General features: G+C 40.4%; 1 protein-coding gene across 2 annotated transcripts in view; it reads left to right on the forward strand.

The window, feature by feature from the left end:
- Window positions 1-4,188, forward strand: part of LOC134225455 (protein peste-like) — a 49,564-nt gene extending 45,376 nt beyond the window's left edge. For both annotated transcript variants that reach the window (XM_062705538.1, XM_062705539.1), the window contains exons 4-7: window positions 1,953-2,159; window positions 2,217-2,723; window positions 2,785-2,858; window positions 3,126-4,188. In XM_062705538.1, the coding sequence (XP_062561522.1) occupies window positions 1,953-2,159; window positions 2,217-2,723; window positions 2,785-2,858; window positions 3,126-3,519 (1,182 nt within the window). In that variant the 3' untranslated portion in view covers window positions 3,520-4,188. The remainder of the gene's footprint in view (window positions 1-1,952; window positions 2,160-2,216; window positions 2,724-2,784; window positions 2,859-3,125) is intronic.
- The last annotated feature ends 21,888 nt before the right edge of the window (window positions 4,189-26,076 follow it).

Below are 26,076 nucleotides of genomic sequence, written 5' to 3' on the forward strand. Positions count from 1 at the left end.
TCCAAGAGGCTCAGAAGCCTCCTTTCAAGAGGCCTGGAAGCCTCCTTCCAAGAGGCTCCGGAAGCCTCCTTTCAAGAGGCTCAGAAGCCTCCTTCAAGAGGCTCAGGAAGCCTCCTTTCAAGAGGCCCGGAAGCCTCCTTCCAAGAGGCCCGGAAGCCTCCTTCCAAGAGGCCTGGAAGCCTCTTTCCAAGAGGCTCAGAAGCCTCCTTCCAAGAGGCTCAAGCCTCCTTCCAAGAGGCTCGGAAGCCTCCTTCCAAGAGGCCCGGAAGCCTCCTTCCAAGAGGCTCGAAGCCTCCTTCAAGAGGCTCAGAAGCCTCCTTCCAAGAGGCTCAGAAGCCTCCTTCCAAGAGGCTCGGAAGCCTCCTTCCAAGAGGCTCGGAAGCCTCCTTCCAAGAGGCCCGGAAGCCTCCTTCAAGAGGCCTGGAAGCCTCCTTCCAAGAGGCTCAGGAAGCCTCCTTCCAAGAGGCTCAGAAGCCTCCTTCCAAGAGGCTCAGGAAGCCTCCCTTCCAAGAGGCTCGGAAGCCTCCTTCAAGAGGCTCAGGAAGCCTCCTCCAAGAGGCTCGGAAGCCTCCTTCCAAGAGGCTCGGAAGCCTCCTTCCAAGAGGCTCAGAGCCTCCTTCCAAGAGGCTCCGGAAGCCTCCTTCCAAGAGGCCTCGGAAGCCTCCTTCCAAGAGGCTCGGAAGCCTCCTTCCAAGAGGCTCAGGCCTCCTTCAAGAGGCTCGGAAGCCTCCTTCCAAGAGGCTCAGAGCCTCCTTCAAGAGGCTCGGAAGCCTCCTTCCAAGAGGCTCGGAAGCCTCCTTCCAAGAGGCTCAGAAGCCTCCTTCAAGAGGCTCAGAAGCCTCCTTCCAAGAGGCCCGGAAGCCTCCTTCAAGAGGCTCAGAAGCCTCCTTCAAGAGGCTCAAGCCTCCTTCCAAGAGGCTCAGAAGCCTCCTTCCAAGAGGCTCAGAAGCCTCCTTCCAAGAGGCTCGGAAGCCTCCTTCCAAGAGGCCTGGAAGCCTCCTTCCAAGAGGCTCAGAAGCCTCCTTCAAGAGGCTCAGGCCTCCTTCCAAGAGGCTCAGGCCTCCTTCCAAGAGGCTCGGAAGCTTCCTTCCAAGAGGCTCGGGAAGCCTCCTTCCAAGAGGCTCGGAAGCCTCCTTCCAAGAGGCTCGGAAGCCTCCTTCCAAGAGGCTCGGAAGCCTCCTTCCAAGAGGCTCGGAAGCCTCCTTCCAAGAGGCCCGGAAGCCTCCTTCCAAGAGGCTCCGAAGCCTCCTTCCAAGAGGCTCGGAAGCCTCCTTCCAAGAGGCTCGGAAGCCTCCTTCCAAGAGGCTCGGAAGCCTCCTTCCAAGAGGCTCGGAAGCCTCCTTCCAAGAGGCTCGGAAGCCTCCTTCCAAGAGGCTCGGAAGCCTCCTTCCAAGAGACTCGGGAGACTTAAAATTAAAATTTCTAAAATATATCTACGAATAAAAATCAAATTTTCAAAAAATCGAGGATGATTAAGCTCACCCGCGATCTTACTTTCAAATTATCAAGCGATAAAAACTCGCCAGCGATTAAGAATCGTTTGAAAATCGTATCTTGATTTGAAGCACTTACCGTTATATTTTGAACACTTTTTCCTTACTACCATGAAACCATAACGTCATATAGAAGATATAACGAGACTGTTGACAATTAGCTGATCATAGTAAAGATTAAGGTTTGAATGAAAATTCTGTGTTTATTATCGTTTGAGTACATAATTTAAGATGATGTCGCCGGTGACAACTCGCCTACTGTTTTCACGTGAAAAGTTTCACATGAAAATTGCAATCATTATCGTCTGATAATGATTCAGCACAACACTGTCTATGATTGCTTGTTATTCTAAGGAACCTAAAATATTGTTTTATTCCGCTTTTTTAAAAGTGTTATCCTGGTTAAACGATTGGTTAAAATCTTCATTTTAACATTTCCGTTCACTTTACATTTTACAGTCGGCAGCAAACCGAGCCCGCAGTTGGGATTATATTCGCCGGAAAACCGTATCGATGGGTCTCAATCTGTACGATCAGGATGTGTACGTGGCCAAAACGGCCGGAGAACTGCTCTTCGATGGGTACGAAGACAATATGGTTCTCATGGGCAAGCAACTATTCGACGCCAGCGAGGTGCCGTTCGATCGCGTCGGATGGTTCTACACGGTAGGTGACGCATTGAAAGCATAAGAAAACACATGGCCAACGTCTTCATATTCACAGCGCAACAATTCAGCGGATCTGATTGGACACTACAATGTTCACACCGGGGTTGACGACATCGCGAAGATCGGATCAATGGCCGAGTGGAACTACAAACCACGGACGAACTTCTTTGCCGAACATTGCGGAATGCTGAACGGATCAGCTGGAGAGTTTTATCCACCGAACCTATCCAAAGAGGTACCGATTCAGCTGTTCACACCGGATATGTGCCGCAGTTTACCGCTGGACTTCGAAAAGGAGGAAGTGGTTGCAGGAATCAAGGGGTACAAATACGCTGGAGGTCCCCGAACGGTAGACAATGGTACACTGTTCCCGGAAACGGCTTGCTTCAACAGTGGAGAGATTGTGCCGTCCGGAGTGCTGAATATTTCAGCTTGCCGTTTCGGAACGCCGGTATTTATGTCATTTCCCCATTTCTACGGAGCCGATGAGTTTTACTTAAATCAGGTGGAGGGGTTAAACCCGGACAAAAGTAAGCACCAATTCTACATGACAATGGAACCGGTGAGTTAAAACAGATCGACTGGAGTCGATGACCATGATGAAGTTTGCTTTCCTTTTCCAGACTACAGGAATTCCGCTGGATGTAGCAGCTCGATTCCAGCTAAATATTCTCATCCAGTCACATCCCAGTATTGCGTAAGTAATTCCGGTTTTCCCTACCTGTTAATACTATAAAAGTACCTACATACTTCCATAATAGAAGTTATGAATCTATAAACTGAAAGCAGAAGTAAAAATGTAAAATATAAAAATGCCATCTCCAACAGTCATTCCAGTAAAAAAGCCTTTATTATTTGATGCTCAATCAGCTCAATGTCTTCAAATATTAATTGTCCTTCTAGTTTAAGTATGAAACCGCTTCATAATGCAAAATTTGCTTCTAAATTTTCCCACCCTTTACAGTCTCTACGAGGACGTCCCGCGCATTTTCCTGCCGGTATTATGGTTTGAGCAGCATGTCACCATGAAACCGGAGTTCACCGGTGAGATAGCCCAAGCTCTCAGCATACCGACGACGGCCCGCATCTGCGGCATAGTGATGATAGTCCTCGGGGCCATCATGGTCGCATGGATCCCCGTCGAACGACTCATGTTCCGCAACCGACGACGAGACGTCGTGACCGATACCAGCACCGAGAAAGTGCTACTGCAACAGAATCTTGCCAAAACAACGATCCTTGTGCCGGAGAAGGAAAAGGAAGCGGCGGGCGACAAGCTGTCCACCATCGTCGAGGCGCATCCGTTGATCGAATGCAAAACCGTACGACTGGGTGAAAATGGAACCACCAAGACGTAAAAATGCTCCCGCAATTCGAATGGGCATCAGATGTGAAATTCCACGAAAAGAAAGACTTCCTCCATCGCCAGCTTTCGGAGAGGGGCAGATGGAATAAACAAGTTCTCCGAGTTTTCCGTTTGATTGTATGAGAGTGTTTGTGGCCAATAGAAATAAAAGGAATCATCCCATTAACTATTTGTGAAGGAGTCACATTCTTCGTCAGCCATTAGCTACTACCAAATCCTAATCGTAATGAAAACAGGGCAAACGAAGATTCCTCGTTTAGATTAAGAGCCACCGTATGAGGGGCACGTTGTTGCGAAAAATCTGTTTCCAAAGTTAAGACTAGATTAAGAATATGTAAGTAGGAGTTACATGGTGACCAAACAAAGTGCCAGAGATTTAAGCCTTTATGAACTATACACATCACGACAGGGAAGTAAATAGACCTAATGGACCACTTCCTCCGACGGAATGTGGGAAGGAAGACAACCAATTTTTGTTACTCTTTTATATATAGAAACGATATTCCAATATTGTACACGCAACGAGTTGAAGCCAGTCGTTTTTGATTGTATAAAAACGGCACAAAAGACATTGTTACAAATATGATATGATATCCATTATACATAGAAAAGCAATGAAATTGAATAACTTGCAAAATAAACATAATTACCAAAAAAAAAAGTTTTTGTTTCCCATGTGATTTTATCTATGGTATCCAATGGAAAGAAATGATGTAAAAATGAATGATTTATTATCATCGGAAGTGACAATTGGTCTGGGGTGAAATTGACCTTTTCGCGTCAAATTTGTTTATTAGCTCGATCCATTCATTCATTTATTTTTGACCTTAAATAATTAACCCATGTTTTTTGACGCCTCTAACTATCTATATTCTATCTTCTATATATATATATATAAAAACCATTCTATGTATCCATGTTCGATAACTACTTCTGAACCATTTCACCGATTCCAACCAATTTTGGTACACACATTCTAAATCCTAAGGGGGTACTAATTAGAAACAACTCAGTATAACTTTTGAACCCCTAGGCCGATTTCAACCAAATTTGGTATACATATTCTTTATTCTGAGAAGACGATTATAGTGGGGGTAGGCCGATCATTAGAAAAAGAATGAGTTTTTTTTTATTCCTTTTATTTATTTGATAGGCACTCTGTGTTACTTGACCACTGTGCCGAGATCTACTGTGATATTATGCAGCCAGAATCCACACAGAATCTATTTTTAGATTTTTCCATTATTCATTGTTGTTGTCGTTGCCGGTCCATCTCGTCGTGAGTCCATTGTGTTCGATTTGTCCATGTAGTCTATCGTTGCATTGTCCGGTTGCCATTTATCCGGGTAACGTTGGAGGAATGCCTCCGAGAAGAACAAGTTGTCAGTCGACATCAGGCAAGCCGTGACGGTGAGGCGTGCACCCCAATACGCCACACCGCATAGGCTGCGCATCCGGCGACTGACGAGGGTTTTGGTGGAGGGGCTGGGAATCGAACCCATGACCATTCGCTTGAAAGGCGAACGTGTAGCCAACTACGCTACGGGACCCCCTTAAAAGAATGAGGTTATGGAGGGAGATGTATATATTCATTTCATATGAACAAACCCTGAAAATTTCAGACAAATCGGAGAATATCAATACAAGAGCTTTTCCCAAACTGACTCTTAATTAGTTCCACAAATTGTGCTACAACTATTCCATTTTTTTTAAAACTGTTATTTTTACATTTTACATTTTAGCTAAAAGTGCTTAAATTTACAGTAGTGATGAACTTAATTTTTAAAATAATAAAATCACTTAAATAAAGAGAAAAAAAATTACAGCTTCATAACTTCTACTGTGAAAGCTACTGTAGTTCGTAGTAGTAGAGAGTCAATATGGCTGTTATTGTTGAATACATATACAACAGAAAACGATTAAATCAAAGTTCTTAAAGGAAATTTCAACAACCTGGTTTCGGACATATCAGACGTTGAACAAGTCCCATCAGCAATGTATTTGGGGTCTGGCAACAATCCGAATAGCGACTCTCGGACTAGGAACACTTTTTTTTACTTCCGACACTTTTTGTATCATGTGGAAAGAGTTTGTTGTTATGCTTATAACTACGTAAACATTTGCAAAACAGATTTCGAACATTTCTATCAAATAATAGACAAGTATTCTAGAGGTTTTTGTTATCCCTGGATGACATGTAAAGCAACGAAGTTTGCTCAGTACCTATCGAGCTGTACTGTAATGTGACCTTAAAATTAATTTGATTTCCATTACGATGATGTTTTCTGATGTTATGCTAGAATCATGCAGAACGGTGGCCAGATAAGAATAATTTCAACTCTCGGAAGTAAGAAGTGCTTCTAGTTTTTGCCTTTCTCGTATACTAAGTATACGTAAAGGCTATATGATCGCTCCAAAAACAAACTTTTTATAGAAGGCCCGGAGACCCATAGTGTTATATACCGATCGACTCAGCTCGATGAATTGAGGTGATGTCTGTGTGTATGTGTGTGTGTGTGTGTGTGTGTGTGTGTGTGTGTGTGTGTGTGTGTGTGTGTGTGTGTGTGTGTGTGTGTGTGTGTGTGTGTGTGTGTGTGTGCACACCCACCCAAAAAAAAATGTCACTCATTTTTCAGGTACTTATTCTTAACCGATTTACTCGCAACAAGTTGCATTCGACGCAGGATACTCTACCATTGTTTCCAATTGGCTGGATCGGGCTATGAGCTCGGAAGTTATGGCCAAAATACGACTTTTTGCCTTTCTCGTATACTAAGTATACGGTAAAGGCTATATGATCGCTCCAAAAACAAACTTTTTATAGAAGGCCCGGAGACCCATAGTGTTATATACCGATCGACTCAGCTCGATGAATCAAGGTGATGTCTGTGTGTGTGTGTGTGTGTGTGTGTATGTGTGTGTGTATGTGTGTGTGTGTGCAAAACTACTCAACAAAATGTCACTCATTTTTCGGGCACTTATCCTCAACCGATTTGCTCGCAACAAGTTGCATTGGACGCAGAATCCTGTCCCATTGTTTCCTATTTGAAATTGGCCAGATCGGACTATGGGATCGAAAGTTATGGCCAAAATACAAAATCATACGAAAAAATCGCGTAAAAAATGTCACTCATTTTTCGGGCACTTATCCTCAACCGATTTGCTCGCAACAAGTTGCATTCGACGCAGAATCCTGTCCCATTATTTCCTATTTGAAATTGGCCAGATCGGACTATGGGATCAAAAGTTATGGCCAAAATACAAATTCATACAAAAAAATCGCGTAAAAAATGTCACTCATTTTCGGACACTTATCCTCAACCGATTTGCTCGCAACAAGTTGCATTCGACGCAGAATCCTGTCCCATTATTTACTATTTGAAATTGGCCAGATCGGACTATGGGATCGAGAGTTATGGCCAAAATACAAATTCATACGAAAATATTGCGTAAGAAATGTCACTCATTTTTCAGGCACTTATTCTCAACCGATTTGCTCGCAACAAATTGCATTCGACGCAAAATCCTTTCCCATTGTTTCCTATTGAAAATTGGACAGGTCGGACTATGGGATTGGAAGTTATGAGCAAAATACCTTTTTTCATAAAAGTCACAAAAAATGTCACCTATTTTTCGGACACCTAACGGCAGCCCTTACTTTGCACCGTTCAATGTGGAAAAACGATCCATAAAAGAATGAAAAACGATCCATAAATAACATCTGAATGTTCCATAAAACGCTACCATAAATCCATAAAATATTTCGAGAGATTCCACAAAGAATATTTTTATGATCCATAAAACTTTGAAAAATGATCCATAAAAACTATAAATTGATCCATAAAATTTCAAATTTGCGCAATTTTTATCCTGATGATGATCCATAATTTCAGCCATATGATCCATAATTTTGGTCATATGATCCATAATTTTGATAATGTGATCCATAATTCTTGGAAAGAAGGCCAATGAAACTATATTAATTGATCCACACATTTTATAAAATCTATGGATCATTTATCAAAATTTATGGATCATATCACCAAAACTATGGATCATTTTAACAAAGTTATGGATCAAATGGCCAGAATTATGGATCATATGACTAAAATTATGGATCATATTACTGAAATTATGGATCATCATCACGGTTAAAAAAAATGCGCAAATTTGAAGTTTTATGGATCAAAATATAGTTTTTATGGATCATTTGTCATATTTTCATGGGAAAATTGCAAGAATTGTATTGTTTTTCTTGACCATGTTAATGGAACATATTTCCCAATTAATTGCTAAATTTTAGCTTAGTTATGGATCGAAAAATTATTCTTTATGGAATCTCATTAACTATTTTATGGATTTATGGTAGCATTTTAAGGAACATTCAGATGTTATTTATGGATCGTTTTCCAGTTTTTTATGGATCCGTCTTTATCGTTTATATGCAAAAGTATGTTTTGCCACACCTAACCTTAATCGATTCACACGAAACAAGTTGCATTCGACGCAGAATCCTGTCCCATTGTTTTCTATTGAAAATTGGCTAGATCGGACTATGGGATCGGAAGTTATGGCCGAAACACCATTTTAGCCTTTTTATACGAAAAGGCTGTATGTTCGCTCCAAAAACCAAACTTTTACAGAAGGCCTGGAGACCCATAGTGTTATATACCAATCGATTCAGCTCGACGAACTGAGATGATGTCTCTGTCTCTCCCACTTCATACGGGAGTTTGGCAGAAAGACGGTCATGAGATTTATATCTTAACAAATATTGCCCTCCGCTCGCGTGATGGGAATGACATTTTCGTTTTCTTTTTGTGTAGTCGGAGCTTCAGTTCAACTAACATCCAAAATATATGCAATATTAGAATGCGTGTTATTATGCCTGAGGAGAAAGTATAGATTTGCAAAAATATGTATTTTCTCTGACAGCCAAGCGGCACTTAAGTCGCTTAATAACTACACTTATAACTCAAAGCTAGTGTGGGAATGCATTCTGGCTTTGAAAAACTTATCCATACGCAATCGAGTCTACCTATATTGGATCCCAGGACATACGGGTCTAGAGGGAAACGAGATTGCTGATGAGCTAGCCAGGAATGGATCTAATGAAAGGTTCATTGGCCCTGAGCCCTTCTGCGGGATCTCAGACTGCTCTGTAAAAATGGAACTGAACAAATATATGGTCAGTCAAATCACATCAAACTGGAATGCACTTCCCAAAAGCCAATCCAAAAGGCTCGTAACGATTAACTCCAAGAAAACCCAACAACTATTAGGTCTCAACGAAAGGGATCTCAACATCTATACCGGTCTAATAACTGGACACTGCCCCTGCAGATACCATCTACAAAAGATCGGAGCAATCCAAACCTCAAATTGCCGCTTCTGTGACGAGGAGAGAGAAACATCAGAACACATCCTCTGCTATTGCAGTGCACTCACCCAACGTAGGTTCAAAGTTCTCAGCAAGCCCTTTTTAGGGCCTGCTGACATATGGATCTTATCCCCAAGGACGTGGTTGGCTTCATAAAGCTAGTCTCGCCAGAATGGGGGAGTCACATACTGTAACTCAGGATCTCTATTCATCAATAATAGATGGTCTTGAGTTCAGTCGATACCAAGGTATCTCAGTGACAAACATGTTACTGAGATAACTTGCGTATTTCACAGTAAAAGGGTATATCACAATAGTCCTAAAATCTGGACGTAGTGATCTTCACCCGACAAACGAGGAGAACATCCAAAAGTGATATCCTTAAAATATATGACTGGGTGAAATAAAACAGGGTTATGTACGTCAAAAAGATTGGAAAAGGAAACAAAAATGTCGAAATTCTTATTAGCATATTGTAGATCAAGCTGAAAACCGAACCGAGGTCCCGCGAAATCGCATTTTCTCGCATTTCCGGATGTTGCAACTGCATCGCGAGTAGTGCGCAACTGTGCCATAGTCGGGCACCACTCGCGATGCAGTTGCGACATCCGGAAATGGGACAAAATATGATTTTCGGTTTTCAACTGGATCTACAATATCTTTGCCATAAATAATCTGATTTTCATAGAACGGACAAAGAAATTTGTCTTTTTTACTCCTAGCCACTATAGCTCATCTTTTTTCAAGCACACACATTTTACGAAGGTCGAGAAAGGCACCATCACCGCTAGGTGGATTAATCTGGGTTTTTTTTTTTTTTTAAATTTTTGAGTTAAAATTATTATACTTGGCAGGACCTGCGAAAGTAAACCTTTTCTGAACAAAACTTGAATTTGCACGAGACATAGCTAAATGATTACCCTGTCTTGTGTTACGTATTTGGGGTACAACCTCTAAAGTTCTATTATGAATTCCGATTGGGTTATGTAATATATTATGAACCATTAGTAATGTTTGCTCCTCACACATAACTAGTAACGGCAGTATTTTGTGTGGAAAATCAGTGTATAGCCCTATGGTTGGATACAACAGAGGTAGATTAAAAATTATCTTAATACAACGATTTTGTAGTGTTTGTAGTTTTTTTAGTTTGGATTTACTGGCTCTACCCCAGACTATTATCATGTAATTCAAATGAGAATGAATATGAGCGAAATAGAGCAAAAGCATAACTTTTCGCGGGACGAAACTACTAATACGTTTCAAGACTCCGCACATGGACGAAACTTTTCCAGCAATTTTTTTAATGTGTTGATCTTAGGTTAAGGTACAATCTAAAAGGATACCAAGGTATTTAAAAGCCTGTATATTATCGATTATAACATTCCCAAGCATGAGTTCCGGTAGAATTGGAAGAGATTTTCGTGGGGATCGAAAAATCATGTATTTTGTTTTCTGCAGGTTGAGTGAAAGTAGGTTGTTGGAAAAATATATCTGGAGGGTTTGCAGGTCATTACTCATATTTGAAATAACTGATCTTGGATCAACATTAGGATAGAATAAAGCAGTATCGTCTGCAAACAGCCTGGGAGTGCCAATAAGTCCAATTTTCGTTATATCATTTATATATACAAGAAATAGCAGGGGTCCAATATTGCTTCCCTGTGGAACACCAGTGGTGATTCGTTTACGACAACTTATCTCTCCATCATATGACACGTATTGAGTTCTGTTTACTAAGTAACTCCGAATTATGTTATTTGCCACACCTCTTATTCCATAGCATTCTAGCTTACGTAGTAAAATGTTATGGTTTATGGTATCGAAGGCTTTTTTCAAGTCTAAAAATAACGCTCCTACATATTTTTTTGAATCTGTTTCTTCCAGTACTTTATCAACGAGTTCAGTTATTGCTATTGTTGTACTGCTTCCATTTCGAAATCCATATTGCATGCTGTAAAGTATATTGTTACGATCAAGAAAGTTAACAATACGAGTTATTAATAATTTTTCGAGAATTTTAGTAAAAACAGAAAGAGTCGAGATAGGTCGATAATTGGCTATATTCTGGGGATCCCCTGACTTAAAAACAGGAATTACTTTGGCACCTTTTAAGCAATCTGGATAAACACCCGTTTGGATCAAAAGATTAAATATATCAGACAGAATTCGGGAAAAGGATATTGCATTATTCTTGTTTGCCTTTACTGGGATACAATCAGGACCAGGACTTTTATTATTTTTCAATTGATGTATTATTGAAACAACCTCATTTGCTGATGCGGGCTGTAAAAAAATAGTATTCGAAACCGGTTCAATATGCCTTTCAGGGTTTGAACATGATGGGGTAATATTTTCTGCTAAATTTGAGCCAACCGATGAAAAATGGTCGTTGAAGGCTTCACATATCCAATATTTTGCGCTCGATAATGGCGGTCAAGTGAGTGCCTTTTTGACATTCAAGAGATAGAAAATATTTACGTATTTCAATCACAGTAGGCTTTGATTCATTGAAAAACATTGGCACTCATCCGGTATCAACAAACAAACAAATGTCAAATATTTCTCTACGTTATTCAAGGATTTAGTACTTTTCTTGTGGTTTTTTTTTGCAATAATATAATTTTATTTTCTAGGGATGAAGCCACAAAAAGTCAACGAAACAATGATGATTGTAATCAGTATTTTTCTAAGGGAAATGAAATTTACAACCGAGCACCTGGGTGAGGCGTTAGCCAGGTTGTGTCAGGCTGGGTTCACTACGCTGGACGCATTCAAATAAACTTCGTTTGCCCTATCCAGATGCCTCCGCCCCCGCCCCCCCCCCCTCCGGAAATACTTTAAGGGGACTGTTAAGCATTGCGCTCAATGCTCTATCTACGTGCACATCGACACATATTGTACTCCCACTCTTCCCACTGACTGCACAATAACGTTCCGGAAGCATCTGTGCCACAATACTCCTCTAGTAAAGCGACGGAAGTATCCTTGCAGTGGCGGACTTAAGGCACCTCATCTTAAGGTTGAGAATGGCAAATTTAGGCCTTTTGTAATTTGTAAAAAAAACATTTTGTGGGTCCCTTAACAAATATCAGCACAACAACTTTATACAGTTAATAATGGTACGTGGCCGGTCAATTGTAACAGGTCTAAGATTCAGTAAGTGGCACATTTAGTTGTCTGCTAGAGGTTTAAGAATCGTAGTGAGGTGGGGGCCGGCGCAGCTGGATAGGGCAAACGAAGTTTATTTTAATGCGTCCAGCGTAGTGAACCCAGCCAAACACTACCTGGCTATCGTCCCGCACAGCAGCTCGGTTGCAAATTTCCTTTCTCCTAGAAAAATACTGATTAATCATCATTGATTTGTTAATTTTTTTTGGGCTTGATTCCTAAAAAATAAAATTATGTTATTACAAAAAAAAAAACCAACCGAAAAGTACCAAATCCTTGGATAACGTAGAAGAAATATTTGGCATTTGTTTGTTTGTTGATACCGGATGAGTGCCAATGTTTTTCAATAAATCAAAGCCTACTGTGATGGAAATATGTAAATATTTTCTACCTCTTGAATGTCAAGAAGGCACTCACGGCCGCCATTATCTAGCACAAAATACTGGATAAGTTTACTGTCAGCTACACATTCACCATTGACATTAAGTTTTACCATTTTCTTTTTGTCTGATCTGCCAATTATCGAGTTAATATTTTTCCATAATTTTGAATGATCAACAAGTCTTCAAAATATCTTTTTTTTGGCTTGCTTTTTAGCAATATCAAGCTTTTTAGATACATGCTCAAAAATTCACGACGAGATTTCTTTAAATAATTGCTCTTAATTTTTATAAGTGTCCATAAATGCAAGCTCATCCAAGGACATTGGGTTCCTTTGATGTTAACGTACTTTGTCATCGTTTTAGTACAATCCTTCAATAGTGCATCATATTTAGATGAAATGTTTTGCAAACACATGTTCGCGTCCCGAACAAGCCCAAAGGTATCAATGTATCTTTTGAATTCTCTATCTAGTCTATCATGATTCACCACCGTTTTAGATAATTTTATGCGATGAGAGCCAAGCTTTATTCTAAATTCAGATAAAATTGCTTACAGCACTGGTTTTTCGGATTTCTTCTGAATGCGTAATACCTACTCACTGGATCTGCAGCAGAGCTAGATGAAGAAAAGTGTCGAAAAGAAAAAGTATAAAACCTTGGAGAAATGTCTAGAGCAATGCAGGAAACAATGTCAATCCTACCTACATGCTAAGCAGTGGCAAATCTCGGAATTGTTGGTGGGGGCGATATTTTCACCCGCCGCCAATGTGTATACAAACTGACATCCCTGTCACAGCGAGTTAGAGGAGACGTTGCACTATGGGGGATCCCCATACAAGCGAGCGGTCAAAAATAAAATGTGGCTTTTAAAGCAAATTTTAACATAGTTTTAGCTGGATTTGATCAAAATAGCTAGAAAATATCATTTCTAGTACCCCTTCCTCTCTTTTAGGGAGCATCCATCAATTACGTTATATTTATTAATAATAATTCGATTAATTGTCACATTAACCAAATAAGGAAGAATTATTTTATTTTTTTTTTTCTAAGGAGAAGAAAGGTTGTTGTCCACAAACTAAGGGGCCAGCGTGCCCCCTCCCCTCTATCCTTTTGAAGACTTTTGTATAATAAATATATAGGAAATGACGGCTTTGGCAGGTTTTGTTCTATTATTGCCGGGGGGTTTTGTCGACCAAATTTTATGAAATTCGGCCACAATATTCTTTGATATGCAAAAAATGTTTAGGCTGAACTTGAGCATAATTGGTCATAGAAAACCCCCCTGACAATAATAGAACAAAACCTGCCAAAGCCGTCATTTCTAAATACATATTTTTGTCTTTCTTTTGTGGAAAAAGTAACAAAACGCTTCATAAAAGGGAAAAAACAACAAAACATACATAAACCATATCGTGGTTGCGAAAGGCCAATGTTCTATGACATTTACGTGTATAGTTTTGAAAAATATATATAAGCTTATATTCCTTATATTTGTTCCGAATATTATATTTCCTAATTTAAAAACAACATAATTTTTTCTCAAAACTTTTGGTTTATTTCCATTATTTTCAACATCATCATTCTTCTTCTCTATCAAGGTCTATGTCTTCAACAAAATTTTCTTCAATTTCATCAACGACATCCATGACGTCATCTAAAGTAGCAGAGGATAGTTCTATTGAATCTTCAGGAGGAGCGCATAGTTTCTTTGCATCTTTAATGACATCGTAAGGCGGATATCGCGAAGGAGTGTCATAATGAATCGATTCATATTGATATTTACTTAAACCAGTTTCGATTAAAAACCCAAATGCTTCTTCTGGCGTCTTAAGCTTATATGAATCTGTTGAATGTATTCTAGAAAAGTGATGCTTGTCTTTCAAAAGTTGACCGATAACTTTGACTATATTGACATCACGTCTCTTGTACGCTGTCCTCCTGGTAAGCAATAATGCCTTTTCCACGGTATCTACATCGGGATTTAAACATTCCTTGTCAATTGTACGACGCTTACTTCTATCACTCAATTCCATAAAAGGCTTACCCGGTCGTCCGCGTTTTAAATACGTTGTAGAACATGTAGCAACATTTTTGACGTAAACTACGTCTAAGGGGAAGACTCAGATACAGGGTGTAAAACCGAAATTTCCAAATTCGAGACCGTCACGAAATTAGGATAGATTTCAAACGCTAATAGCGTCTTTATCTTTCGATGGATTTTCGACATTTGCTTACCAATCGATTCAGAAACTCTCCAGCAATTTGCCAATTCTATTGATACTATTGATTATCAACGTTAAACTATTGAAAATGTTGTTTCTTTCCAAACCGGGTGAAAAATTCAATTCCGTTCATAAATCCCCAACACGGACATCAGATTGCAGTAAGGCCTTTTGCTCCACTGCTTCGTTTTCCTTGTGTATAAAAAGCCCCGTGTTTCGCGTGCGCGCGTCATTTTCATTCTGGATGTCACGGCGAGCGGACCAGAGCGTCCAGAAGCGGTCCCAGTGACAACGGCTGTCTCAGCGGTGTGGTGGTGCGGATAAAATTTTTTCGGTCGGTGGTGGTGGCGGTCGTGGCAGCAGCAGCACATCATTTTCATCCGTGTCCCATCTTCGGTGGATCTGGCAATCGACGGCGTTCGTTGAGCCGAATCATCGGATGGCGGTCGCGCAGCCCAGTGGCTGCTGATAAGGCACATAAGTGGCAATTGATCGGTTCTTTTCAGGACCATCATTATATTTGGGAGGAAGGTTAAGTTAAAATAATTTTCCTAAAGTGCAACCGTTAGGAACTGGAAAATTCTTCGGTGAAATTTTCTAGCGTAATTCGGAGTTGTATGATTTTAGTGATTGAGAATGTTGATATTAGACGAACTTTCTTCATAGAACAAAGCATAATTGTTTGGCATCGGTAGCGGAATCATAGCATTAGTGCCGGTCCGAGCATAGGCTGTCATCGGAAAATTGCTACAGCAATTTATTCACTAATGGGGCGTTTGCAACGATTTGGATGTTGTCGGCACAACATGAAATTTTCCTGCGAGACTCTAATTTTTTATTTTTCCTGTTGATGATTGAAAAAGAAATCGGTTCCGAGATGAACTTTATTCAAAGCGCAACGCTAACGTCGGTAGTTGAATCCCAGGTAAGTATCGGAAGGAGACCATGCAAACAATTGATTCGCATTATGACTGAAGAAAATTGTATGGCGTCAGTATTGATGTTTGCTACAGATTTTTTGACGTAAACTTCGTCTAAGGGGAAGACTCAGATACAGGGTTTGAAACGGAAATTTCCAAATTCGAGACTGTCACAAAAATTAGGATAGATTTCAAAGGCTAATAGCGTCTTTATCTTTCGATGGATTTTCGACATTTGCTTATCAATCGATTCGGAAACCCTTCAGCAATTTGCCAATTCTATTGATACTATTGATTATCATTAATGCTTAATTTTTTTCTACAACAAATATGATTTTGAAAAAGTATCACCGGCGCGTGCTTACTCGCAATCTACATGCTGATACATTTACAGTTACATCAAACAACTGAAAACCGAAATACGCCACTTCAAAATTACGAGGTGGCAATGTTAAAAAGAAACAGAAGATAGGAAAAATAACACGGTGTGTAGTGCCTCCCCGAGTCACCTTTAGAGCCACTTTCGTTGATGGTAGCCGATCGTTAGTACTTCATATCAAATATCATATCATATCACAACATAGCAAAGAATATTGTAGCCAAATTTAATAAAATTTGATCAACAACCCCCCCGACAATAATACAACAAAAGCTGCCAAAGTCGTCATTCCTCCTACATCATACAAGAAAATTTAAACTAAGCGCTGCTAATGTTAATGACGACGACCGCGCGACCCACATCATCGCCGGGAATAAAATTTCCGGTAGGAGCTCCGCCGATGCCGAAGGTGGTACCACGGTCTGCTCTCCGCGACATCCCGAACGAACTGGCTCGCGCGCGCGGGAGAGCTGCTTTCTTGTAATGAATTGAGTTGTACCTGTAGCCAAGCCCCTTAGCGGGGTGTGTGACGGTTACACAATATTTGCAGTCATACCGGACAACAAAGAGGCGGGACTAATGAGCCATCTTTATTGATTATAAGAAAACTGCTCTCCCGCGCGCACGTGGCATTTCAGCACCTCAAAACTCATGGATTTTCTGTAACTAATTATGCTAAAATTTGGCCTAAACATTCTTTGCATATCAAAGAATATTGTGGCCAAATTTCATAAAATTTATTCAACAAGAACCCCAACCCCCACCCCACCCCCGCCGAAAATAATAGAACAAAACCTGCCAAAGCCGTCATTCCTCCTACATCATACAAGAAAATTTAAACTGAGCGCTGCTAATGTTAATGACGACGACCGCGCGACCCACACCATCGTTGGGAATAAAATTTCCGGTAGGAGCTCCGCCGATGCCGAAGGTGGTACCACGGTCTGCTTTCCGCGACATCTCGAACGAAATGGCTCGCGCGCGTGGAAGAGCTGCTTTCTTGTAATCAATAAAGTTGAACCTGTAGCCACGCCCCTTTGGCGAGTGTGTGACGGTTACACAATATTTGCAGTCATATCGGACAAGAAAGAGGCGGGACTAATGAGCCATCTTTATTGATTATAAGAAAACTGCTCTCCCGCGCGCGTGGCCCATTCCAGTTCGAGACAGCAGCACGTACGGACGTGTTTATTGTTCGCGCATTTTGAAAACTACGTCAGGGTGCAAAATGAAAATTTCCAAATTGGGGACCGTCACGAAATCATGTAAGATTTCAAACGGTAATGGCGACTTTATCTTTCGACGGATTTTCGAGATTTTGTTATTAATAGATTCGGAAACTTTCCACCAATTTGCTAATTGTATTCATTATCAACGGCAAACTATTGAAAATGTTATTTCTTTCCAAACCGGGTGCAAAATTCAAAAATAATCAATCCCGTTCATAAATTCCCAACACGGACATCAGATTGCAGTAAGGTACGGGCCTTTTGATCCACTGCTTCGTTTTCCCTGTGTATAAAAAGCCCCGTGTTTCGCGTGCGCGCGTCATTTTCAATCTGGATTTCATGTAAAGCGGACCAAGGCGTCCAGAAGCGGTCCTAGCGACAACGGCTGTGGTGATGCGGATGAAAATTTTTCGTTCGATAGTGGTGGCGGTCGTGGCAACAGCAGTACATCTTTACATCCGTGTTACAAGCAGCATTTTTGGATCTGGCAATTAACGGTGTGCGTAGAGCCGAATCATCAGATGGCTGTCGCGCAGTCTGCGCAGTAGTTGTTGTTGGTGAGGCACATAATTGGGAATGAATCGGATCTTTTCAGAACCACCATTATGTTTGGGAGGAAGGTTAAGTTGAAATAATTTGTCTATAGTGCAAACGCTAGGAACTAGAAAATTCTTCAGTGAAATATTCTAGCGTGATTCTGAGCTCAATTATATGATGTTTGTCTAGTACTTAACTACTCTTCTTGCTGTGGATTTAATTTTGAACAATGATTCAGTGATTGACAAGTGATTGAGAAAGCTGATATAAGACGAACTTTTTTCATAGAACAAAGCATAATTGTTTGGTATTGGTAGCGGAATCATAGCATTACTGCCGGTCCGAGCGCACGTCAGAAGGAGAAGCTGCAAATATGTATTCGCATGGATGGAAATAAAACCTTTAAAACAAGTAGCAGGCTACCTACTAGAATTATAATCTTGATGGGAAATTTCACTTGACTGTTACTGCTATCCACGCGAATAATTATCGACAGCGTCTTTTTATAACGCGCGCTTGTGATTCTGCTACCGATGGAAAACATTCTGCCATCACCAAGCAATTAAGTTTTACTTTGAACAAAATTCATCTCGCCTCAAGTTGTGACTTAAGAGCTACTTTCTCTGATGGTAGCCAATCATTAGTACTTCAGACAAGAAAATTTAATCTGAGCGCGAACGACCGGATGAACCACACCATCGATGAGAATGAAATTTCCGGTAGCAGCTCCTCCGAAGCCGATGATGGTGGGACTACGATCTGCTTTTCGCGACATCTCGAACGAAATGGCTCGCGCGTAGTAGTAGTAAAGTAGTAAAATTCTTCTTTATTGTTTCATTTTCTGTTCTACAATTATTTTTTACATGTACAGTGCTCGGCCGGCTTGGCCCTCCAACTTCAATTTTAAATTTTTATGTTTACATTGTTATTTAAGTGTTAATATGATATATCATGACGGCCTTTAGGAGGCGCTGGTTTGTTTTTTTTAAATTTGATAACCTAACTACTATGTACACTATGTACGCTCGCGCGCACGGAGGAGCTGATTTCTTGTAATCAATAAAGTTAAACCTGTAGTCACGCCCCTTCAGTAAGTGTGTGACGGGTACACAATATTTGCAGTCATACCGGATAACAAAGAGGCGGGACTAATGGGCCATCTTTATTGATTATAAGAAAACTGCTCTCCCCCGCGCGCGTGGCATTTCATTTGAAATATCGCGGAGAGCGGTCCCAGCATCGGTAGAGATGTCGCAAATTAATCGATTACTTCGATTAATCGATTATTTGTTGTGATAATCGATTAATTCTTAAATCGATTACTTCCCAACGATTAATCGATTCAATAATCGACAAGAATCGAGAGTAATCGATTAATCAGGATTTTACGACAACTATTAGATTTCGATTACTTCAATTAATCGATTCATCGTTATGATAATCGATTAATTTTGATTCGATTACTACTCAACGATGAATCGATTCAATAATCGTCAAGAATCGAGAATAATCGATTAGTTACTAATCGATTAATCGAGATTTTACGACATCTCTAAGCATCGGCGGAGTTGCTGAGAAAATTTTATTCCAAATACATATGGTATATTGGAAAAATCGGTTCTTCTCATTCTATACAAAGGAAGATTGAGGCGAGGCGAACTTTTTTCAAAGTGCAAATTAACCGCTTGGAGACGCCATAAAGTTGCCTGGCGTCCGTAGCAGAATCACGAGCGCGCATCGGAGGGAGATGCTACAAATATGTATTCGCATGGATGGCTTCAGTGGCAGTCAAGTTTAATTCTTTCAGGATTCTTATTTGGTTTTGTTATCCCAGCCTATGGCGTGGGTCGTGTGGTCGTTAGTGATTCGAAATATGTATTATTGGGAATTAATCGATTCTTCTCATGTACACCATTTTAAACATAGGAAGATTGAGGCGAGACGAATTTGTTCAAAGTACGACGTCGTAGCCGAATTACGTTGCCGTTCGTAGCAGAATAACGAGCACGTATTGTAGATAGCTGCTGCAAATATGTGTTCTTGCACTGGCACTAGATTCTTCATTTCACCAAACTGTTTTACGTAGTTTACGTCGGGCGGTCGTGTCTTGTACACAACCCTTATGATTTTTTCTTCTTCGATGAACTCGTCAATATCAAACTTGGTTTGCAACCATTCTCGGTTGACATACTCAAACCTTTGCGTACATCGAGATGCCTCCTTCCATTTACAAATGAATCTGCTTTCCAATTTGTATAGTTTCTCTTGCAAACGACACTTCATTTCTTCTTTTATTTGAAAACTAGTACAAATATATTCAAAAGCATTTTTAACATTATCCTTGCGTTGCAGCTTTGGATCGAAATTTGAGAATACCGATTTGTTATCCATTAGGCGCACTTGTCTTTCACTTCTATTTCAATAATAATATAACTCTGCACTCAACTGCCGCTTATGTAGTCTACTTGGGTACCTAATTACTAGCGGTAGGTATTCACTACAGCTCAAGACACTTACCTTTGATATTTCTTGAAGAGAGTACCCGCAAATGTGTCGATAGTGAAAGGGTTGAAGATTTCTTAGATATTCCTTTCAAATTGATTTACCTTGAAAATAGACTATTTTTGCTTGTTAATCATGCCTAAAACTGCATTTTCATTCACCTTAAAAAAATGGGGGATAATAATAAGGGTAAATTTTTAATCAATATGACACGGTGAAAAAATCAAATTGAAAAATAAAATAAAATTGAATTATCTCTGCTAATTGCAAATACTGGTGAAAAATTTCTTCAGGATATTGCAGTCGAAGCTTTACTCTTTATGTGTATCATGATTAGACCTGGGAAAATTGAGGAAAAAAAGTTCTTCACTATCGAAGTTGAAATTCGCGTTTTTTAAAGAAATTTTTGTGTATCTGCATTTTTAAAAAAAATTTCGCGTGTATACATTACTTTTTGCACACCATTTGAAAGCTTAGACAACAACAAAATTTAAAAAAATAGTTGAAAAGCGAACATTTTTTCAGTAAATTTGTCTAATTTTTCACCAATTTTTGACTTTGGCACCTTGTATCTCTGGAACTAAAGTACGTAGAGACTTCAAATTTTGGATTTTTCCTAATCAGAATATTGGTAATCTATAAAAAATATTTAAAAATGATTTGGGAGACATGACATTTTCGATTAATGACCGCCTGAAATCCTATAGTGCGTTGTGTTGCTATCTGTACTGTGTACTGATATTAATGTATTATTCCGCATCGAACCGTTTCCCAATAAACATCGTTTGTTGACGTTTTTCTTTTCTTCCGCCGTAGCGCAAGTCCCGGTTTTGTATTCTCCGGTCTGTGAGGACATTCCACTGTGCCTGTTCCGCCGCGATTTCAACAGGTTATGGTCCCGAATTGTGCTGAAGAAAAGTGAAAATTCGTACCCGCGAAAAACGAAACAAGAAGTATAAAGTTTGTGCTTCGTTTGTTGGCGCGAGGTTTGGTTGGTGTGGTTGATTGCTTTTGATGCCCGTTTGGAGCGTGGATTTGGCTGTGCAGTAGGTACAGTAATCGTGAGAGCGGAAGAGTTGGCTGACTGAAAGCCGAAAAGCAGTGAAAAGACTTTGATCGCTTTTATTGTTCCCGGTACTAGAGGGAAAGCGGTACTAAACGAACACAAAGTGAAATAATCAGTGCAAGTATTTTCGAGCGTCAAGTGAAATGACTGAGAAATATTCGTTTCCCCTACTCAACAATGCAAATTATTCCACTTGGAAAGTGCGGATGCAGATGCTGCTGATACGGGACGACTACTGGTTTGCGGTAGTGGATCCGAAGCCGGATCCGGTCACAACATCGTGGAGGAAGGCAAGCCAGAAGGCGCTGGCAACGATAGTGTTGTTTATAGAGGACAGCCAGATGAACTTGGTGAGAGACGCAGAAACAGCGCAGGAGGCGTGGAACATGTTGAAGGCGTATCACGAGAAGGCTAGTGTGACGTCACGTGTATCCCTTCTAAAACGCATCTGTAATCTCAATTTGGAAGAAGAACGTACTGATGGAGAAATGGAGAAACATCTTTTCGAGTTGGAGGAACTTTTTGATCGCCTACAGTGTGCAGGTCTGCAGTTAGAGCCGTCATTGAAGATAGCAATGGTTCTTCGAAGTCTTCCCGACTCTTACGATGGTTTGGTGACTGCGCTAGAAAGCCGGAAGGACGAAGATCTGACTATGGAGATAGTAAAGCAAAAGCTACTTGATGAGTGGCAGAGAAGAAGGGAAAGAAAGACGGATCGTTCAACGAGTTCCTGTTTCGGCAGTGGTGAAAGTGCTTTGAAGTCAGTTACAAAGCGACAAGACGAGAAGGTTTGTTATTATTGTCGGAAGCCAGGACATTTTCGACGGAATTGTCGTGTGTTACAGAAGAAGCAAAGCGAGGACGACGGAGTTACCAGTGAAGCGAAGCAAGTGAGCGAAATGGAAAGACCGGTGTGTTTTACAGTCAGGGAGCGTCGGCGTTTTGGGCGATGGCTCATTGACAGTGGCTGTTCATGTCATATGACGAATGACAAGCAGTTCTTTACAACGTTGGATGAGACTGTTAAGGGCGAAGTGTTGCTAGCTGATGGATCTATTGCGAAGTCTGCAGGTATTGGTGAAGGAACAGTCGAGTGTATTGATGGGGATGGAAATGTGAAAACCATTTGGATCAAGGAGGTGCTGTACATTCCGAGCCTATACAGCGGTATGGTATCTGTTCGTAAACTACTGGCAAAAGGATTTAAGGTGGAGTTCGGAGCATCCAATTGCAACATTGTCGACCAGAGAAAGAAGGTAGTAGCCGTTAGTGAATTACGTGAGAATTTGTTCGAGTTGAAGATTCCAAGTGCACTGAAAATTGAAGCTAAGTGTCCATCGATTGGCAAGTTTGTTCGGAACGAGATGATTCGTCATCCGAAAATCATATGGTGCCAGAAGTTCGTAACAAAAATCATCGATATCGAAGCCAGGAGGAGTTGATGACGGAAGTGACGCTATTCAAGGACGATAAGATCCAGGAGGAGGAACCACCGGAACGTGAGGATTTTGGGATTGTTATGATAACTACCACGGATGCTGTGACTGATGGGTTCAAACATCGAGGAGGAGTGTTGGTGGGGCGATATTTTCACCCGCCGCCAATGTGTATACAAACTGACATCCCTGTCACAGCGAGTTAGAGGAGACGTTGTGTTGCTATCTGTACTGTGTACTGATATTAATGTATTATTCCGCATCGAACCGTTTCCCAATAAACATCGTTTGTTAACGTTTTTTCTTTTCTTCCGCCGTAGCGCAAGTCCCGGTTTTGTATTCTCCGGTCTGTGTGGACATTCCACTGTACCTGTTCCGCCGCGATTTCAACAGGAATCACGGCTTCGCAATCCAATTTACGATCTGTTTTGGGATTCCTCCCGAGCAAGACGTGTGCTTGCAAGAATCATTGTTATTGAAATGTTCGATCATTTCACGTTACTTTAAGATCTGTAGCCTTTGTTCTTCTTCTTATTGGCATTACATATGCAGCAGCATGGGCAGGACATGTTGCAAGAATGCCGGACAGCAACCCTGCAAAGATGGTGTTCGCTTCCGATCTGGCAGGTACGAGACGGCGTGGAGCGCAGCGAGCGAGATGGGCAGACCAGGTGCTAAACGACTTGGCGAGCTTGGGGCGTATCCGAGGATGGAGAGATGCGGCCTTGAACCGTGTATTGTGGCGTCAAATAAGGAACCGACTGTTTACTTCGATGACATTTACTTCCAGGGTGCAGCAGCCGTAAAAAGTGTAGACAACAACCTTTCGTGCACCATGTTTACGGTACTCGTCACTGAGTGGCGATACCGGCGTTTCTATCTGTTTTGTTAAACCTGCTACTCTATGTTTTGAGATTTTCATATTTTTTTACCATGAGCTCATGGAAGAATGGTATGTAGTTGGAAATCGATAAAATGTATGGAAAAATCATGTGTTTCGCAAATTTATGGAAAATTAAGGTGTTTTAGAAGAAAGTAGTGATAAGGAATGAAGTATGAGGTGAAAAGATTATCTCTTGCACTTAGTTTGCACTGATTAGTAGTTTTATAGTGATGAAATTTCGATTTTACTACCACTGAAAAAACGCCATCTCTTGCATTAATCGTTTTGACTGGTACCTTATTGGTGATTCAGTGTTATCTGTTTAGATGTAAACTAAATAAATGAATGGATATATGCAGCAAACAAAATTGTAATGAAAAGGGTTTTCAACGGCTTATTATTGCATTCGACAGTGCAGTGGATAAAGCATTGTTGATCACCATCATCTTTATAATTGCATTGGCGATTACCCTCAAAGGTTACGAGAAAAACTTTGTGTTAAACTTGAAAAGATGGTGTCTTGTCTGATTACTATAGAAAAGCAGTATCACGACTCAATGTATTAGTCTGAGTTTTTTTAATAAAAATATCAACAATTGAGCCATACAATACATCACTCATATTATTGCATTTAAAATAATTCTGACTGACGAAATTCTTTTTTATCGAGATGGTTCCTCTATATTATTTTGTTTGGACCCCAACATCTCCATAATTATATTTATATTGTGAATTGCATTTCAAGTCACTATTATCTTATTTAAATGCTATATATGCTTTCGTCGTAGACATTTTCTAATGCGGTCCTAAAACCGGTTGCTTACTGTATCTAACTCTACCTGGTTCCATTATTGTTCACCTCTGAATACTACAGCGCTGCTACTAACGCACGCAAGTGCCGCCACCTTCAGAATGCTAGCAACAACATGTCCTTTATGTGTCGCGTGTTTCATAATCATCAGGCGTCGGGCGTGATGTTCATCGCATGATTGAAATTCCACATGGCTATCCCGCTTTCCGAGCAAAGTCTGACAAATGAAAGCAAATTTAAAATAAATTTTGATGTTCAGACAGCTGACTTACAAACATGTCGAATCACTAAATTTAAAACATTTGTTAATTATGGCATCTAAAACGAAATTCAAGACAAAATTTCCAAAACGACTTATCTGCTTTTGTAAACAAAGATTCAAACGACGATTTGGCAAATCTGATAGCTCTCCCACGCAAACCAACACCATCAACAGGTAGCGGAATCCTTCCCTAAAAGCAGATAAGTCGTTTTGAAAATTTTGCCTTGAATTAAAAAAAAATAATGAATTTGTGCTTTTCACTCTTTTGATAAAATTTAGGCTTCCGTTCCGTTAGGCTTCCGTAATGATTGTGCCATGTTACTAAAAAGTAAGCTTTACTACATTGTTCATAGAAAAACACACATTTTAACAAAAACTTTGCATGCAGTCCATAATGCACCTATCAGATCAAGACAATATTTTCAAAACGACTTATCTGCTTTTGTAAACAAAGATTCAAACGACGATTTGACGAATCTGATAGCTCTCCCACGCAAACCAACACCACCAATGGGTAGGTGAAGGTTTTCGCTACCTGTTTATGCTGTTGGTTTGCGTGGGTGAGCTATCAGATTCGTCAAATCGTCGTTTGAATCTTTGTTTACAAAAGCAGATAAGTCGTTTTGAAAATTTTGTCTTAATATGCTTGAGTGTGGATGTCATAATTTGACAAAGGGTGTGCCATACCTGATTTCTTATAAATTGCTATTAAATAAAAAGTAAGAAAATGAGAAATAAGAAACTACAAATGAGAAGTAGAAATCGAGAAAAAGGCACAAAATAGTTTAAAAATGGGGCCTAGCGGTAAGATGCACGGCTATAAAACAAAGCCATCCATGCTGAGGGTGGCTGAGTTCGATTCCCGCGGCCGAATTGGTGAATTGCGAAATGAAGATCTATCACGGATACAAATTTCATCCATTTGCTTCAAAAATATACATGTTTACTAATGGTAAAATGTTTGAATCAAACATATTTATTTTTAAAACCAAATTAAATCTCTGTTTGTTTTATACGTACACTAGGGGCAGCCCCTCGCTCGCTCTTGCAAAAGTAAACAAAAACTCGAGTTCGGATCGGATCCGATCGGAGGTCAACAGAGGAGCAGGAGCAAGCGTGGAATCATACACGGAAGAAATAAACTACCCAATAGTGAGTTTAATTCACCCAACCTCGAACATCCGTACGGGAAGCCAAAATTGAGTAAGTAGGGTCGAAGTAGTTTGCCTTTACTCCCATGTTAAAAAAGTACCCAACGGAAAATTTATTTACCCAAATGTAAGTTTAATTCACTCAATTTCGACCTCAGGTAATAAAACTCAAAATTGGCTTCCCGTATTGAACTGGCGTCGTTGGATTGTTTGGCTC

Source organism: Armigeres subalbatus, chromosome 3, assembly GCF_024139115.2.
Source record: "Armigeres subalbatus isolate Guangzhou_Male chromosome 3, GZ_Asu_2, whole genome shotgun sequence".
NCBI lineage: Eukaryota > Metazoa > Arthropoda > Insecta > Diptera > Culicidae > Armigeres > Armigeres subalbatus.